This window comes from Perna viridis, chromosome 8 (genome assembly GCF_037379345.1).
Source record: "Perna viridis isolate PV_CMFRI_1.1 ecotype Kerala chromosome 8, ASM3737934v1, whole genome shotgun sequence".
NCBI classification, from domain to species: Eukaryota; Metazoa; Mollusca; class Bivalvia; order Mytilida; family Mytilidae; genus Perna; species Perna viridis.
This window is the reverse complement of record NC_142452.1, coordinates 41,440,833-41,459,774: the sequence shown is the minus strand read 5'-3', so window position 1 is coordinate 41,459,774 and position 18,942 is coordinate 41,440,833. Positions and strand designations below refer to the sequence as shown.

The 18,942-nt window shown below is 32.8% G+C and overlaps 1 protein-coding gene across 3 annotated transcripts in view; it reads right to left on the bottom strand.

Moving 5' to 3' along the window:
- LOC148610539 (uncharacterized) overlaps window positions 1-18,942 on the bottom strand; it is a 36,636-nt gene that overhangs the window by 10,090 nt on the left and 7,604 nt on the right. For 2 of the 3 annotated variants that reach the window (XM_088595659.1, XM_088595660.1), the window contains exons 2-10: window positions 13,069-13,227; window positions 12,146-12,285; window positions 10,206-10,353; window positions 8,218-8,357; window positions 5,995-6,130; window positions 5,490-5,585; window positions 4,146-4,279; window positions 2,383-2,471; window positions 653-737 (exon numbers count right to left, since the gene is read on the bottom strand). In XM_088595659.1, coding sequence (XP_088451785.1) covers window positions 653-737; window positions 2,383-2,471; window positions 4,146-4,279; window positions 5,490-5,585; window positions 5,995-6,130; window positions 8,218-8,357; window positions 10,206-10,353; window positions 12,146-12,285; window positions 13,069-13,222 — 1,122 coding nt within the window. In that variant the 5' untranslated portion in view covers window positions 13,223-13,227. Of the gene's footprint in view, window positions 1-652; window positions 738-2,382; window positions 2,472-4,145; window positions 4,280-5,489; window positions 5,586-5,994; window positions 6,131-8,217; window positions 8,358-10,205; window positions 10,354-12,042; window positions 12,286-13,068; window positions 13,228-18,942 lie in introns of those variants that run through there. The other variant, XM_088595661.1, reaches the window with a different exon arrangement.

Sequence of the window (18,942 nt, the reverse complement as noted above, 5' to 3'; positions counted from 1 at the left end):
CATTTCTATTTCTCTTGAATGAAAATACTGTAAAGTTTTCATTTACAAATCCTTAGTTCATTGTTTCCTCTTAGTATAATCTATATTAAGGAGGTAGTCCAAGGGTAAGGGACACTACTCTTAAAAAATCATTGGAACGTTTGTATACAGCATTTTACATCAATATTATATAAGCATCTAATTAACTTGGATTTATGCCAGATAAAAGCTCTACAGAGCTTATGTTGTATTGTTATATGTATAACCGACTTTAATTATCTTATATGCTTATGCTTGATTTTATTCTGCTCCAAACGAAAGCTTGAGAGGCTTTGGTGAAATTGAATATTATACAAACATATCACTGATTTCAAGAGTTATATCCCTTCCCATACATTTCAATTTTATACTACATTTTCTCGCCTATTATCTATTCTTGAAAGATGCAATTTAAATAAGATCTATAGTTTAATGTAAAAAGTTCTTGTTAAATAATTTGAAGATAGGCTTTGTTAACATATATAATTTCAAATACCATTTGCTCATTGAAAGTACATAGTTCTGTATGAGTATGCAAGATGCAAGACACCAGAAAGGAATGCTCGATGTAATATAGGTACAAATGTATGATCTGTCCTTGATCCAATTCTGCCTTAAACTTTTCTATATTTACCGAAAGAAATTCTTCTACTGCTTGTTTAACTAAACGGTGTTCATGTGATAACTCGCCTTGTTTCACTTTACTGGCCCTCTTCTCTCTACATAAAAAACAAAAAAATAGACAGGGATGATACAACAAATATTAATAGCAATATTACACACACACACACGCACATATATATATATATATCTCGTTTTCCATATTTGAAATATCAATTGTTTGTTTTAAGTTTTGAACTTTGTAGCGCCACAACGTTACAAAACTTTACTGTCGTGACGTAAATGTTGTCTACCTTCCGTGTTGCGCCTGTAATTGGGATATTCAAACGCTGCTCTCAAGGGATAACCGATGTAAGCAAGCAGTGACACTTAAACGAAGAACGCAGTGTGGAAGATTTACTGTAATTTAGGCACAAACAATTCTTTTTTCGTTTGTATATTTTTTATATCTTGTTTTGTTTGTGTCTTTCATCTCCCTTGATGAAATTTTAGTCATTAAGCATCTTCTATATTCATTTTGCACCAAATTGATTTGTTCGAAATTTTTCATGCGTTTGCTTTTATGACAGTTTATCAATAAGAAAACTCTTTCGAGTTTGCAAATTTGGTTGTACATGATTTTTCTCTGACACTTTTTTGTCAAGTTTAAGATCATACAGACACGTTCAATTATTTTAGTAATTACATGTATCGATCTAATCGTCAGTCGCGGATCTAATTATTTTTGCAGATCTTGACTTATAAAAAAATCAATCCTGATTTCATAATCATTAAAAAAATACAATTCTATTAGAATATTACATGATTTAGCACTTACTTAAGTAAATATCATCAGTCACATGGTGCGCACTAAATAACCTGCCTAGCAGGTTATTTTCAAGTGTGCACCCCGGGTATTGCAAATAAAAAAAGTTACTAAGTTTGAAAAAGAAAATTCAAGAATGTTGGACCTCACGGTGTTCGATCTTAAAGGCAATACACCTCTCTACAAAATGTAAATGTTTTACAGGGAATGGCAGGGGCTGATACATGATCTCAGGTTGGGGAGGGCGTAAATAGAATTAAAGAAAATTATATGGGTAAAATTTGTGAAAAATCAAGATTTTATGCAAAAAAATGTTTTTTTTTTTCAATTCTATACAAATCTTGCATATTTTTAACTGTTGATGAGTGGGCAAGTATGGGGATTCAATATATTAAGTTTATTTTACAGGCCGGTGCCTTCAATTACATTAATTACTATGGATTCTAATACACAATCTTTAGATCACAGCCATGGTAAACGGTGATAAACGTATGACCAACGTCATGGACATTTGACGGTCTTAATGTCGACGCCGTAGATCAGTTTTAATTTAAATACACAATTTTACTGACGAATAGATTTTGTTTCACAATGATCGCCATTCAGTGTAACACATCACTTTTTATGAACATGACAAAACTAGTACAATAATCGTAATAAATTGTAATAATTCTTGATGATGAGGAGTAAGTCCAAACAAAATAAAATGTCAGTTTCCTGCTACCCGACGTACCCCAGTTGTTTTCTGCCTACCCTAAAAACTGTATGACCATTTTGGCTCAAGTAGTTAGATTGAAGAATGTTTCTCTATTAACTAAATGTAATTTAAAAAGGTTTTTGAAAAAACTACATTATTTTCCTACCTTCCTACACCATTTTTTTCTTGCTGGTAACAGGAAACAAATCTATTATTTTTTTTTGGCCTGAGCAATAAATACCTCGATAGTTTCGTACTGGGATACTCTACTTGTTTTCCGTTTACACTATCTAAGAAGAATCTAAATACTTCCATTTCTTTATCTTCATACTATTCATAAAAAGTAAACAAAAGATTTTCAGTCATCTTGCAGTACTTCGCAAAATGTATTAATGAGAAAACCAAATGAAGTAGGTCAACTGTAAATTATAATAACTGCATTGGAGAACGTATGGACTGTTTCGGAGAAATTGATTATGATTGTTTCACTTTGAAACTAAATACGAGTAATGTTTGATTGATTGATTTTGTTTTTGTTTTTATAAAATGCATTTTTCAGTTTAGATTATAATGTTTGGTTGTTATTGCAATTATTGTATAAATTGAGTCACAAAAAAAATCTTGGCTTTTTTATCCACTTGGGTACAAATAAAGGCTAATACTGAAAAGGAATCCGAGAATATTCTTTGACGACAAACTAATTCGGTAATGGGAAATATTAAGGTACATGTACCTAAAAATCACCATGAAGTTGATGAGTGTGAAGGGGGGTGGGGGCGCGCGGTGGACCTTCCCAGGCCATGGACTATATACCTTACGATTGCAAAGTACCAAATATATCCCCAAAACGCCTTGTGCATGCATTTGATGCAATTATGGCTATTTTTGCCTTGATAGTTGAATCTATATCAAATATATATCTTGTTATGTACAAACAATTTTCCTTTGTAGCGTGAACTTATATTGCAATTGACGTAATTTTGTGAGCACATAGAGAAGAGTTTAGCAGCCGACAAAAATTAAAAGCTAAAATTTATCGTCTACTAATAATTTCATTTACCTAAGACGTGCACATTACGTACAGAATTCTATTAAGTCAGAAATGGCTATAATATGCATGTATATTTAGAAGTCTAATATGCATGGATAATCAAAATATTATGATAAAAACTGATATTTCACTTCAAAGCATTTCATGATCACTTCACCATTTTAAAAACTGTCTACCTCTCATACCAGGCAAGATAACGTATCAAGAAATAAAAAGCAAGGTGATGCCACAAGAAATAAATTTGAACAAGTACTATCTTTAAAAATAAAAATAGTCGACGCAGTAAAATTTGTTATTTTAGTTATAATTTTCTACATTTCATTCAGGAAATAACACATGGCACGCAATTTTAATTTTCGATACAGTTTTTTCGAACGCAACTAAGTTATCAGTATTTGGCCAATCGGGAAACAGAATTGCGATCAGGTGACTTGCGTTTCCATGGAAGAGCGTCTTTAAGGTCAAAGGGTAAAAAGCGAAACTATACCGACTGCGTCGGAAAAAGGCAGGATTTACTATTGTCCTAATAGTTTTTGTTAATATTCAAAAAGACATAAATTTTCTAAAAATAAAAAGGCAGGACAGAAAAATATTTATCCTATCCCCCCCAAAAAAAAAATCCAAAAAAAAAATCAAACGGTTGCTCCCTAAAAAATACGTTTCATAAATTGTGAAAATCATACATGTACAATGTATATCGCTAGGTTTTGTTTTTCAAGATTTAAATCCAACAAATATTTTACAACATAAATAACTCAAAAAGATTTCATACAATTTACAATTATCAACCATTGATGTATCAAAATAAAAAGATCCAAAAGGAGGCTTGCTCGGAAAGTTTTGTTGATTTTATAGAAAAAAAACCACTGGAATAAACCAGTACCCGTCCCCTTTCTGCTTTTGGTAATTTCGTGCTCCGTCACAGGTTTATAAATTATTATTATACGCATTACCACCAATAGTCCTAATGTCTTGTCTTTCGGATCACGTTCGAATCTACATGACCTGTCCAATAATTTCGGAATATCTTCCAAAGGATTCAAACGTTCAAAAAAGCTGTCACCTTGTTCCATAGATAACCACCAGCCTTAAAAAAGAAAACTTCTACATGTTATAATTTTATGAGATTTGATAACTTGTTTAGGTCAGGGACAAATCATTTTGATAAGCCACGTTTCTTTAAACGTGCCACAAAAAAAATTCTTTTTTTGTTTAATTTGATGTCAGAGCTTAACTTTGATATAATTTTATATTCCGTATTGTAAACTTTCCTTGCATCTGTGGCAACATAGTATTACCTTCAGTCCTATAGCGTATGAAGTTTTCATATCACAACTCAAACTTTATACCAGAGCTTGACGTAACTACGCAGACTTTTTGTACCGCGCTAGACTTCTTACCATTGGGTTCATGGAACAGGATTATGTTGCTAAAAGATTTAAGTCATAACTACAGAAATTTATGGTCGTCATCATGAACTCGTTGATTTTTACGATGTATCCATTTGCACCATGAGGACCGATTTGTTCAGCTTGTCGTAGTTTTCCTTTCTCTTTAGTCTACTCTACTAATGTGACTTTTTATGAGAAACTTGGCGGATGTTTCTAGAAAATCAGAGGACGCCTACCCTACCGGTGCACCTGGTCTATGCTCCCAGTATTTAGTGGAGTCCCAGTTGCTCATTTCATTTTAATTCTTCGTTTGTGTTATTCAATTTATTTCGTGTTCTTTGTTGAGTGTGTCTGTTTTCTATGTCTGTTTTTTTTTATCCCCGGATTGCATTCTTTTGATTTCCGTTAGAATCTTCGTTCCTTGATTATTATTATTCACAAAGATATATCGTACACAATACACAACTAGCTATGCAAAGCTCATGATAGGTTCTGTCCCCCTCTTCTTCTTTGCTGTCAATAACTCTCACAGAAAAAATCGAGATAAATAATGAAGTATTCTAACCAATAACTTATAAAAATTTTTAAACGCGGCTATCTGTGTTACCGCGCCATGTTTTGGAAGGATAGGCGGAAAATGTATACTATCATAAACTCGTAAAAAAATTTAGACTAATTAAGTATGGATTTTTATTTAAGGAGGTAGACCTACGGTAAGGGACACAACTCTTACAAATCATGGGAACGTTTGTATTCAGCATTTAACATCAATTTATTGTAAGCATCAAAGTAACTTGGACTGATTTCATTCTGTTTCATATGAAAGCTTGATAAGCTTTGGTGAAAATGAATGTCTCACAAACATATCACTGATTTCATATCGCCTGAAAAACATCAAAACCATACCGTCAAAACAATGAATTGGGTAATTGCAAAGAACTCCGCCATCAACATACACATTAGTTTCTCCATTACTTGTATACTGAACAGGTTGGAATAATCCTACAATAATCACATAATTATTGTATCTTAAACAAAGCAATCATAAAGCATAACTATTGTATATGAAATATGTCTGACAGCAGACACAAAAAGTTCGTTTGCGTAAATGACATTTATATTATATCAATGCATTTGTACAATACATGTCAATTGATTGACACAAGAGAACACATGATTAAAATAAATGTAAAAGTGCTTTATATTCAAACTACATTTGTATGTACAACGCTTAACACATTGAATATTGTACAATTATACAAATTAACAACATGTAACATCCCACGGTAACATAACTGCATGATTGCGATACTGACAAGCACTTCAAGTATTGAAAACACAAAGGTAATGATTTACATGTATATGTAGACATTCAAATTATTACAATTCCTATTTGTCTTTCTGTATTTACCTGGAACACTAATTGACATGCGCAGTGCAGCTCTGATGGGCATGTTTGGGGTCGTCTTTACGTGACAGTATTCTTCCGACATAGTGTTTAAATTAGTAACGATGACACAAAGTTCTTTCCCCGTCAATTTGTACAACTGAAAATATTGAAGGAAAAAACACAGCTTTTTATTAAGCCCCACTGTAAACAAGTTTGTATACTGTGGAAATACTTGAATTCGTGGATACCAATTTTTGTGGATCGGGGAATAAACACATGTTCGTGGATTCTAGAATTCGTGGTTTGAGGTTTCAGAATACACATTAATGGGAATCTCCTTTTCGTTGGGAACCAAATTTCGCGGTTTTGCCTACCCACGAAAACCTAGAAAATTGGTACTCCACGAACAATTATGGCAAGCCAAAGTGGATAAAAATCAATCTTTTGTAATATTAGAAAATGAATTTTTAATATTACAAAATCATTTTTTAATATTAGAAAAGATTTTTTAATATTAGGAATTCAATTTGGAATAATAAAAATTCATTTTGTAATAATAAAAAATTAGTTTCTAATATTACAAATTCCTGATTTACTAATATTATAAAATATCACACATTTTGTAATATTACAAATTGAATTTGTAATATTAAAAAATGAATTTGTGATATTAGAAAATGAATTTGTGATATTAGAAAATGAATTTGTAATATTAAAAAATCACTTTGTAATATTACAAGATCAGTCATATTTTTAAAAATTACAAAATGATTTTCTTATATCAAAAAATCGTAAAAGAATACAAATCCATTTTCTAATATAGTTTTTTTTTAAATATTAGAAATTCAATTGAATTTATAATATTAAAAAACGATTTTTTAATATTAGAAAGGTGTTTTGTGATATAAGAAATTTAATTTGTAATATTAAAAAACGAATTTGTAATACTAAAAATTATTTTTTAATATCAGAAAATGCTCATTTTTGTCCACTTTGGCTTGCCAAAAACATTTTTTTATTTTATAGTACTTTCAAAGTATTAATCTGTATATCGTATTTTCGTACTCAGTTGTTGGAGACAGTTTTCAATTACAATTTGAAAAGTGCTGATAATGCATCATAAAGGGCAACTCAAAACGCGTGGATATAGCAGAACAACATGTACCAACCTTTGGATAGTCATTGTGTCTTTTCTTTGCGTAACAGCGAACGCTCTAGATTGTAAATATACCCTTTTGTGTTTAATTGATGAGCATGCTCAATAAACACTTCCGTAAGGTAGGGCTTGGGTAGGACAATAAATTTCCTCGCGGAAGTGTATTATGAGCATGCTCCACGCGATGAATCATGTTTATCGACTATCCCATAGTAAGCAAAAAATGGTCTATTATACTTTTTAACGTGAATTTACTGAATAAAATATTGCAAGCTATATTTCGCAACAGCTAGTGGAAATGACATGGTAGAGACAGTACTCAGATGATAAAAATAAAATCTTTGGAAATATTTTTTTTTCGGAAATTTAATGAACATTTATTTTTATTGTGAAGAAGGTCGCTTGTATATTAAACACCCCCTAATACTAGAATTAAACGAATTAAGTGTAAGTTTTTGTAAGAATCATGCAAAGAGGGCAAAATCAGGAACACGTATGTCAAAAACCCACCGATCTTACAACACTATTTCACTCCAGGATGCTTTTTCTATTTGAAAAAAAAATCATTATTTGATCTCTGCATCACTGGATTTGCTTAAAAATTTGTCAATAGAATATTGGAAAAATGAGGATTTTAACAGAATTATCTGCCCTTGAAATGTTCATTTTCAGTGCATTTCAATGAAATTATAATTTAATTTACCAAAGTGATATGGGAAATCTTGTCTTTTTCCCTTGACAGTCGAATTAAACTTTCAAAATGGTGTTTTTTTTTAATACCATGTTTCACCCACTGCCTGATTCTTAATGAAACTGACGCTTGGAGATGACTAACGCGATTAACTTAAAAGCAATGACGTCTACACCAAAAAGTAAGAAATGTTCACGCGGTACATAATTCCAGCTACAGAACAAAGTAAAACAGAACTAAACAGACATTTTTGTCGATCTTTGTGCATGGAACAACTTATTCTTGCCGGGAATTTTTTTTCTATCACTCGTGCTCACCGACCATCCCGCAATGAAGACGAAACGATCTATTTGCACACCAATTTAATGTTTTCAGATCTGGCTGTTATCTATCTTACCTCGTAAAACGTAAGATCTTTATAGGTTTTGGTTTTAGTAGCAATAGCATCACCAAATCTTTCGTAAATTCGCACTCCTGGGTTCCAGCCGTAACCCCTGAGTAAATTCGGAAGTAAGCTAAAAAAACCACGTTTCGCATCTAAAACATAAATAAAATAAAGGAAAGGAAAAATGTAAAAAAGGTTTTGCGCTAACTACTATAATCAGGTGAAATGGTGGTCTGTATATATCACTACTAACTTATACAGGCGGGTCCAAAGGGAGAGTGATGAGACCCGCTCCCTTTATGAAAATAGCGTATTTTTCTGCGTTTATGCGTGCATGAAATTGTGTTTATCATGTTTTTTCCCCTCCCTCGTCTACACTTAGGTGATTCTTTGGATCCTCCACTGGCTAACAAATTTTAAAAAGAGTAACAGGATAATTAATTGGAAAGAGTGAATTACCAAAATATTATCACTAGTTAAATCCTCGAGCGCTCTTGACACAAGTGATCATATTTTGGTTATTCACGATAACCAATTGATTATCCTATATATTATATAGATTTTCTTCATATTTTATCGATATTTTCAACATGAATTTTAAATTTTGCGATTGGCGGATTGATATAATAGTTATGAGGTTTTGGCGGGAGAAAGTTCGAGAGTGAAATTACCGAATTTATTTCACAGTGAATTATCGAAATTTATTACACTGGGAACATTCAATAAAACGCTGTTATCTATATAATAAATATGTATATATGTATTTAAGGAGGTAGTCCTAGGGTAAGGGACACAACTCTTAAAAAATCATTCAAACGTTGGTATTCATCATCTTCCATCAATCCTATGTAAGCATCTAATAAATTTGGATTAATTTTATGCTGCTTTAAACAAAAGCTTGAGAGGCTTTGATGAAATTGAACATTATATAAACATATCACTGATTTCATGAGTTATGTCCCTTACCCTTGGTCTACCTCCTTAAGTAGGCTAGCTATTAAACAGGAGGTGATTTAGTTTTAAAATGTCAACATCGAATTCACTTATTCTTCTTATTCAGAAGCAATTATACAGACCTTAGTTGGTCATTCGATTGTTGCACTTTCAAGAAAATTGTTTATATCGATTGGCACTTTGCAAGAGTTGTCGTTCTTAATTTGTCTTGATTTGGCTGATTTCAGTCGGAGATTAATATATTGTTAACTATCAAAAAATAAAGATCTGAATATATAAAAAGACGATAATTACAAGGGACCCAAGGTTATAGCGGTAATCAAAAGAATGTAATCCAGGGACAAAGACCAGACATGAAAAAGAGACATACACAACAAAGAACATAAAGTAACTAAAATCATAAACACAAAGTAACAAAAGCAAATGAGCAACTCGGACTCCACTAAAAACTGGGAGCATGGACCAGGTGCACCGGTAGAGTAAGCGTCCTCTGCTTTTCTAGAAACACCCGCCGAGTTGCTCATAAAAAGTCAAGTCCGGGGTAGACATACGAGGAAAGGAAGAAAGGAAAACTATGAGTTGAATAAATCAGTTTTCATGGTTCAGATGGATACAACATAACGATCCACGAGTTACTGATGACGACCATAAAACTTCATAAGACCATAAAAAATTATGATATGTATAGACCAAAAATAGCAACGTTTGTTTGGTGGATTTTTCTACACCATGAACCACCTCTACTGTAGGCAGTGTCTGAATTTTATATAGACTGGTACTTAATTTGTCAAAACATGCCTGTCTAAGGTTTCCAAATGAAAAATGACAGTAAAACTCTGCATTTCAAAAAGACATCGTAGAAAACTGCATAGTAATGGTTCTTTATGACTCTATTTTGTCATACGAAGGTCGTTAAACCTCGAAAATTTTGTTCGTGTGGTTTAACACTAACGTTTTAGTGCCAAAAAATAGTTTCACTGGCTCGCAAATGTCTCGTTTGACTGACTGGCCGCCATGCCAGAGCGACCATGATATCAAATTTATACCTAATAATAGGTCCTGCATATCCCAGCTTAGGTCATCTTTCAATTCTTCAGCGTCGTAACCCATCGCCAGGTAGGCTGCAGCGGATGCGCCTCCGCTAGCACCACCGAACCTTTTAATTTTTTTCAGAATACCACATTCTTCTAGAACCTAAAATAACAATTAGGAAAAAAATTTACCGTAGATTGACAATCAACTACTTGAATCTACTATGCAACACACTTGATAAAACTTAATTTCAGTTATACCTATGAATTGTAAATCCCCGTTGTGCAATGCAGGAGAATTGTAATGATTATCGAATTCAAAGATGTTGAAACTATCTTCATTTGCTTTAGAAAGAGTAATCAAGAGAACAAGGTTAAAGGGTAATCAAAAGAATGAAATCCAGGTACAAAGACCAGACATGGAAAACAGACAAACACAACAAAGAACATAAAATAGCTAAAATCATACATACAAAGTAAAAAAAAACAAATAAGCAACTCGGACTTCACTAAAAACTGGGAGCTTGAACCAGGTACATGAATAAAAGGAAGTAAGGAAGCGACCATTTGATTTCTAGAGGGAGGTTTTTGTGTCCTTGATTTGTTTTTTTTTCGTATGATTTCTGACCTGATCTTTTGTTATTTCCCTACTCTGTCCTGGATTAGCCTATATTTTTTCTTAACAAAATCCATCGTCCTGTCTTACTATTTCAAATTCGACACTAGTCCTCCATGAAAAAATTAAATGGTTGATTCCAGTTTCCGAAACCAAATGCTCTACATCGTCTGGACCTTTCACCTGGTAACACTAAAACTCATTTTGTACTGCAAAGTAAACATTGGCATTGGCATTTGCATTGGCATTGACTTTAACGGGAACTTTGACATTATTCAGCCATCTCCTTCGCAGACGAAATCACGCCTAGAGGCTATCGTTGATATGATAATTTTCAGAAGTCAGAGCAAAAGGAATTAGTCTATTAATTAAAAACGCGCCAAGTTCTATCTATCTTAGTGAACTAATTACATAAAAGGCAGGCTTTATGCAAATATGTAAAACTTATTGGTAGCGAATTAAAATAGCCCCCAGATACATGTACATTAACATAAACGTAATGGTCTTAGAATATAATTTTAACTGTCTGGTGCAGGAAACATTTGCCATGCATGTTTATGGTTTCGTGGGTTGAACTACCTTTTTAATAAATTATTTGCCAAAAAGAAATGAGCGACAAATAATATCCTTGTAACCCCTTTTTGTAAATATTTGGATGCAGCAGGGCCTGCATGAAATACTATATATGTGAAGACTGCTTCTCGAATTGGTATTCAGTGTTGTTTTTATTTTTCATTTCAGAGCTTAAGGCTCTGGCGACTGCTATATTAATTCTGATCTTCTATCTAAATTGACAAAAACGGTAAATTAAGGGTATTAAAAATCCGTTAAAATGAAGTCAAATAAAGCCTTAAATTGACAAATACTTCTGATATATGTAAATGAACTTAGTAAATGGTATATATAATTATATCCTTCATATGTCACGGACGTGACATACGTCTTTAAGTTATATAAAACTTAAAAATAGAGGAAACAAATTTTAATCCGATTACATCTGTCGCACAGTGTGTTTTAATCTAAAAACTTAATCTGAGTTCTGACTAGTATCTAACAAACCAACCAATCTAGTAAAATAAAAGATTTCCACACGGATTCCTCTATTTAGTTCATGAGAGGTTTATGTGCACAACGAAAAAAAGGCAAATAGTTCCGAATGACAACGAATGTTCTACGGCTCTCAGTTGATGAACTGATTTAAGATTTGATGGGTGTCTTTATTTGGATGGTACATACCTTGCTTAGCAATATCGGTCGCGGTCTGATATTAACTTCCTGTTCGATGGGGGATTATCTATTACGACAACCAGTGACGACAACGCGTGAAACTTCAACTTACACTGACAGCGCCGCCGTACGCTGTGCATTTACAACCACCTCCTTCAAAGACCAGGTGTTCAAAAGGGTAATCATAGTCTTTTGGGTCGATAGACTTCAGCTTCTTATCTCTTTCAGATAACATTTCTCCAGAGTCTTTATCTACAATATGAAAACTATCTACAGTACAAGTCGCGTATAATTACTCGTCGGCACATGTTCACGGTGGAAAATTAAAGTCTGTGAGAACAAAACAGATTTATAGTATTTTTACTGAAAAGTTTTAAACACCACGCTTTAATCAAACCACAAGTTTATGAAAACATACCACGTCGTTCGACATACTGTGTAGTAATTGTTCACATTTAACCCACATGCTACATTTAGAATGCTATGTATTTATTTATTTACACATTTATATATTCATAGAAAGGGTTTGAACAAACGTAGCCTACTGCCAAATCTATTTTTTTTCTGACTAAAATATGTTCCAATCAAATCAGGACTCATACAAACTATTATCTTATTTAAGTAGCTGCACTCCACCTAAGGATCATGCAAAATGTGATTCATGGGTAAAAAGACTACATATTTTTATTTTGGATATTTTGTTTGAAATGTCATAGTAAACAGAAATAAACGTGGTTTTTCATACAACCCGTTCTCTTAGGAGATAAAAATTACATAGAATGCACTGTAAATTTCAAAATTAAGGGAGATAACTCTGTAAATGGCCCTAAAATACAATAGAATCTACTGTATTTTCAATGTCGATTATCTCCTAAGAGCAGGCATATTTGAATGAATAATTACACATTGTATAGACCCATAAAACAACTTAATTACAAAAATAAAAATATATAGCCTTTTTTGGGGGTGTATCACATTTTTCAGATTTTGCATGATTCTTACAAAGACAGCTACAGAACAGTAATATTCATATACCGGAATCGTTGTTTGTTGTTTTGCCATCAATTTTATCTTTTTTCAAAACCTTTTTCAGATATATTTCCCTCGATTTTTCCATTTCCTGTAACAGTTGAACTTTTTTTTCATCATCAGGAGATATTTCTTCCAATATTGCAAACTGGTTTCCCATTGTCACTATAATTACAAAAATGTATAAAGAATGTTTATTTTTCGTATTACAAAAAATGTATAAAGATTAGAGTGCTGTTCTTTTTAAAAATCTGTCATTATAGTGGGTGAATTATTAAGGGAAAAAACAAGTCTTTCCATGAAATCTTATTCAAAACGTTATATGGAACTCGTAAATGGCTTTCCATCTTTTAAGTGTCAGTAATTTGAATTATAAATTATATGTTCATCATCAAAGAGGGGTAGCCCACTTTTTCCTATCACTTTTTTGTAACTTTGAATTTGTTTTTCTGCTTCCACTGACATTTCTAAGACAAATGAGCTGTCAATTTGTCTCCAATATACCATAAACTACATGTATGTGCCAATATTATCTAATCCGTGTATTTTTTTCTCAGCACGATTCATCACTCGTGTTGATTCCGTAATGGAGAATTCAGGGGAACAATGTACGAACGGAAATAAAAAAAAACATAATCCGGGGATAACGACGCAGATAGAACAGAAATCCTGACAGATCCTGACAGGGTCTGACAGAGACTGTCCTGGGTCAGGACACATTTTGCCCTATTCCCTGACAGATCCTGACAGAAACTGTCCTGGATCCTGACAAAGAAAATATGAAAAGCTGTTCTAAACTGTCATACCCCTGGACAGTTCTTGACACTAAATCTTTCCATTCTGTGTGACGTAATTTATAACAGGAAGTCCGCGTTTAATAAATGAAACTGTGTAACTAATGTAAATTAGATAACTCGATTAGGAAACAAATCTTGATTTCAAAATTTACATTCAATTTCCAATTATATATAGAGATCACGTCGTGATCATCATCCCACAATCACCCGATCGTTGTTCATGTTCCAGTCTTCGTCGATCACGGTCCAGTTACTCATCGTTCAAAAATTATCATTGTTTACATGTATAACTTTTTTACATTCTGTCATACACCTGTGATATTAATAGAATCAAATTATAATTATAATAATAATTATCAAATTAAAGGTCTCTGTTTCTACTCGTAACAGATAACTTTCAGATATTTGGTAATTCTCACTAAGTTCAAGATTGACAAAGTACTTTTTGAGTGAAAGCTACTTTTAATAACATAAGGATCACAAACCATTCTAAAATACGTTAAAATTGGCAATATTGCATTAAATGGGTGACTGATACCTAAATATTTCGGTCAAAAATTCTTCAAAATGCCACTTTTAGCAACAAATATGAGTGATAACATTTGCAATTTCCCTACATAGTCTTATATGTAGAAAATGTAGAAACTAAAAATGTTAGTTTCATATTAGTGACTGTGACACCATTATTTCAGTAAAAATTCTGCAAAATGTATGAGTGCAGGCAGTTTTATTTTTCATGAGGGTCTAAAACTATTGACTAAAATGCTTATTTTTTCAATACAACTATCATGTGGGTGACTGGGACTCGTATATTTCTGTCAAAATTCTACAAAAAATGTCATATTTCAGCATATGTATGAGTGCCCACACTTTTAATTTCTATGAGGGTCTAAAATAAATGACTAAAATGCTAACTTTTTTTCAATATAAACCTGTAACTATAATATAGTGGCTCTGACACATAAATTTGAGTCAAAATTCTTTAAAAATGTCATATTTTTGCAAAATGTATGAGTGCGCACACTTTTAATTTGCTTGAGGGTCTAAAAATAATGACTGTTACGCTAAATTTATCGATATAATTATCATGTGTGTGACTGTGACACATTTTTTTGAGTCAAAATTCTTTAAAAAAATCTTATTCTTGCAAAATGTATGAGTGGGAGCATTTTTGATTTCCATGAGAGCCTAAAATTATTGACTAAAATGCTATTTTTTTGGTAATATAACTACCATGTGGGTGACTACGACTAATATATTTCGGTCAAAATTCTTCAAAATGTCATATTGTTTCAAATTGTATATATGAGTGTAAACACTTTAAACTTCCATAAAGATCTAAAATTTCTGTATAACCTGTTTAAAAATGTCAGTGTATATAGGTAATCTATATCATACCGGTGTCTAGATCTGCAACCAAAAAAAATCGGTCCAAATTCTATAAAGGCAGGGGCGTAGCAATAAGGCAGGCAATAATTTTTGTTGGTACTGCATGCCATACATAAAAGTCGGGTACAAAATTGAAAAAATCAAGTTTAAACATAGCAAGGCTCCCTTCCCGTCGTACGAATCGGGATTCGGGTGCTACGCCTTTTGTCCATAATCAGGTACATGTACTGTATTTAATTCAGACAGAGAAGTATTCTCGAGCTAATGACTGTCAGAATCAGTCAGGAACTCTTCTAATCCACGTATCTGTTCTACTTAGAACAGTTCCTGACAGAAGGGTGTCAGGACCCATGACAAATTATGACAGAGCTTGTCCGAAGTTCTGAAAGACCCTGACAAGGTGTGTCGCGGGTCAGAACAGTTTCTGACAGTTTAGAACTGTTCTATGCCAGCGAATCCTGACAGGATCAAAGAGAGGTTAGAAGTGATCGCAACTGTAGATGTTGCGGTTGTGTAATCGTCCTCTGCATTTCTAGAACCCGCCGTGTTCCTCATAAAATTTTACGTCCAGGGTAGACCAAAGAGGAAAAATATCGCGTGAACAAATTTTTTATCGTGGTTGAGATAGATACGATTTCAAAACATCTTTTTTGTATAATTATTTTATGATTGCATTCATATTGTCGTGGCGATTAAGGTGAAAACTCGAGCTAGAAGAACCGACTGTTGCGGCCTGAGAGTTTAAAATATAGCATGCAGAAAATTAAACATGTATATCGAAAACAAAATACAAAACAAAAAAAGCATGAAACAAAACAAGAACAAAAACAATAACAAAAAGAAACTGTTTCATAATACAAGACACATCCCGAAAGTTATAATTTGGCTATGACGTTGTAATTTAAAATATTTTTTAGGGTACAAAAAGTGAACAGTCTGCCTGTCAACAAAATACGGCTATTTCGATAAGTATAGCTTCTCTAAAAAAAGCGTGACAAGATTGAGAAAATGGTTAATGCGCACAGCAATATATTAATTGGAATCAATTAATTCAGAAAGCAAGATATATTTTTATTATCAGCCATAAAATTGTCATTGAAAGTGGGGTTTAGCAGATACATGTATTTGCACCCAAGTTTTTAAAATATTTTATCTACTGTTGAAAAGTTCAGGGTAAATGTACATTATTTACCATAAAAAACAACTAAAAATATCTCATCATAAATAACAATCCCCGGGAGAACGAACTTTGCAGGTACATCGTATCCAGGCTACTGAATGAATATTTAATATTATGAAATAATGTGGAAGTACTTTTATTCGTGGATAACAATTTTCGTGGATTAGGGAAGAAGCACAAGTTCCTGGATTCTTGAATTCGTGGTTTTGAGGTTTCCCGTATACATAACACATCAATGGAAATCTCCTTTTCGTTGAGAACAAAATTTCATGGTTTGGCCTACCCACGAAAACTACGGAAACTGGTACCCCTCAAAGAAGGCTAGAAACCACTAATTCCACTTCCCATAGGCTTCTATGCAAATTTCACAATATTCAATGGCTTCTCTTGACTTTACCTTAACTTTAACCTGCAGAGGACTATATATCAGCATGATTCTACATATGTCAGTTCACAATCCTCAGAATGGCATGTGGGGTTAGCAGATTTGCAGTGCAGTACTGGTCACCGGAAGTGAAGTGTCTATAAATAGCATGGGAAATCCCATTGTTTTCACAAGATAGGGGTATATTTAGAAATCATTATGGAGATTAGGCTTCACATCACAAGAAGCAAAATGCACCTATAAAATGTACAGAAATGTTTTTCCTTTCAGAAACTGTTTACATTTTTAAATAAGATGGGAACTTTTTTCCCAGCACTATGAGGAACAGGGGTAATTTCTGCGTACTTTCCAAATGCTCATTGGTTGAATTGGTGGTCTGTAACCAGAATAGTACTTTCACTACTAGACAAAGAAAATAGAGAGAAGCAAAATGTAACGAAAACAACACGCACATACAAATAAAAAAAAACAAAAAAAAAAAAACAGTATCGCGGACTTCACTAAAAACTGGGAGCATGTAGAAGCATGGGTGAGCGTTCTCTACTTTTCTAGAAATGCCTGCCATCTGAATTGACTATTTTTTTCATGGAATATTCATTTCATTTTTTTCACCAAATTTATATTTCGCTCCGTCCACTTTGTACCAATAACTGAATAATATTCTTAACTTTCTATTACAGAATATAGTATAGACAAGAAGGCAAGCATTCGTATTTTTTTTTTGCTTTCCTTTTCCCAGTTAGTTAAAATTTGGTATTAATTAATATATAACACGGAAAATACATATATATACGGCTTCACTCACTCGCATATGCATAGCTGAAGGAGCTAGACCTAGATTTAGGACTGTAACTATAACACACTATTGCATGGTTCGTTTGTGTACACCATTTTAATAAATCTCATTAAGCATCGAAGTAAACACAGAGTGCTACGTAGATTTATTACGTTCTGTTACAAATAAGCGCTTGTCAGGCTTTGATGAAAATAAATATGATACAACCATTTTACTGATCTTCCTTCTTCAGTATAACATTGTAAAAGAAAATTTCAATAAACCTTACAATCTACCAGGCAAAGAAATCCATGTACAAATGAAAGAAAATGCAAGCAGTTTACGAAAATTATAGGGCATTTAATCAAATACATAACAGACGAAAAATAGTGGAGATAAGTCAATCAACAGGTAAAAATAGTGTGACATCAATATAAGCCTTTGGTGGTTTCATAGAAAATAAATTCATTTTAACCTGTTATAGATAAAGGAATATCAAGGTAAATATTAGTTATTTTAAATCATTATATAGATAGCAGTGATTTCCGAATGTTCACAATGTAAAAAAAATCAATAATTTACACAGTGAAATAAATTCGGTAATTTCACTCTCGCACTTTCTTCCGCCAAAACTTCACAACACGAATATCAATCCGCCATTCACAAAATATAAGATTCCTATTGAAAATAGCAATGAATAGCGGAGGAAATCTATATAATAAATAGAATATTCAATTGGTTATCGTGAATAACCAAAACATTATCATTCTTGCCAAGAACGCATAAAGATTTAACTCGTGCGCGGAACAAGTATAACATTGTAAAAGAAAATTTCAATAAACCTTACCATCTACCACGAGTTAAGATTTAACTCGTGCGCGGAACAAGTTCCGTACATCCGTTAAATCTAGGCGATCTTCGGCACTCGTGATCATATTTTTGGTTAATCACTCTTTCCAATTGATTATTTTATTACTATAAGTGAATGTTATATCTTTTGTCAAGTACTGCTAAACTGTAGGAGACTGCCCAGTAAAATGACAACGAAACGGATCCAAACAGTAGTAGATGTAATAGAAATGACGTTGAAGTGTAAATCCTATGATTATCATGTTCCGTGATAGAATGTACAGGAAATGTAAGCGGTTGCACAATACTAATAAAAGTGGCGTTTTAATAAAAGATGAAAAACTGTTGCAATCACCTTTAGATTTTATAATGATTGACAATGGAATATCGTAAAATATCTGCTCAAGTTATTTAACATCCTTAATCACAGCAAGCGAGTCTCGGTGATTGTGTAATGATATTGAAAAAAAAATAAAAAAAACGAGTTGGTTTTTTGCGATATTTG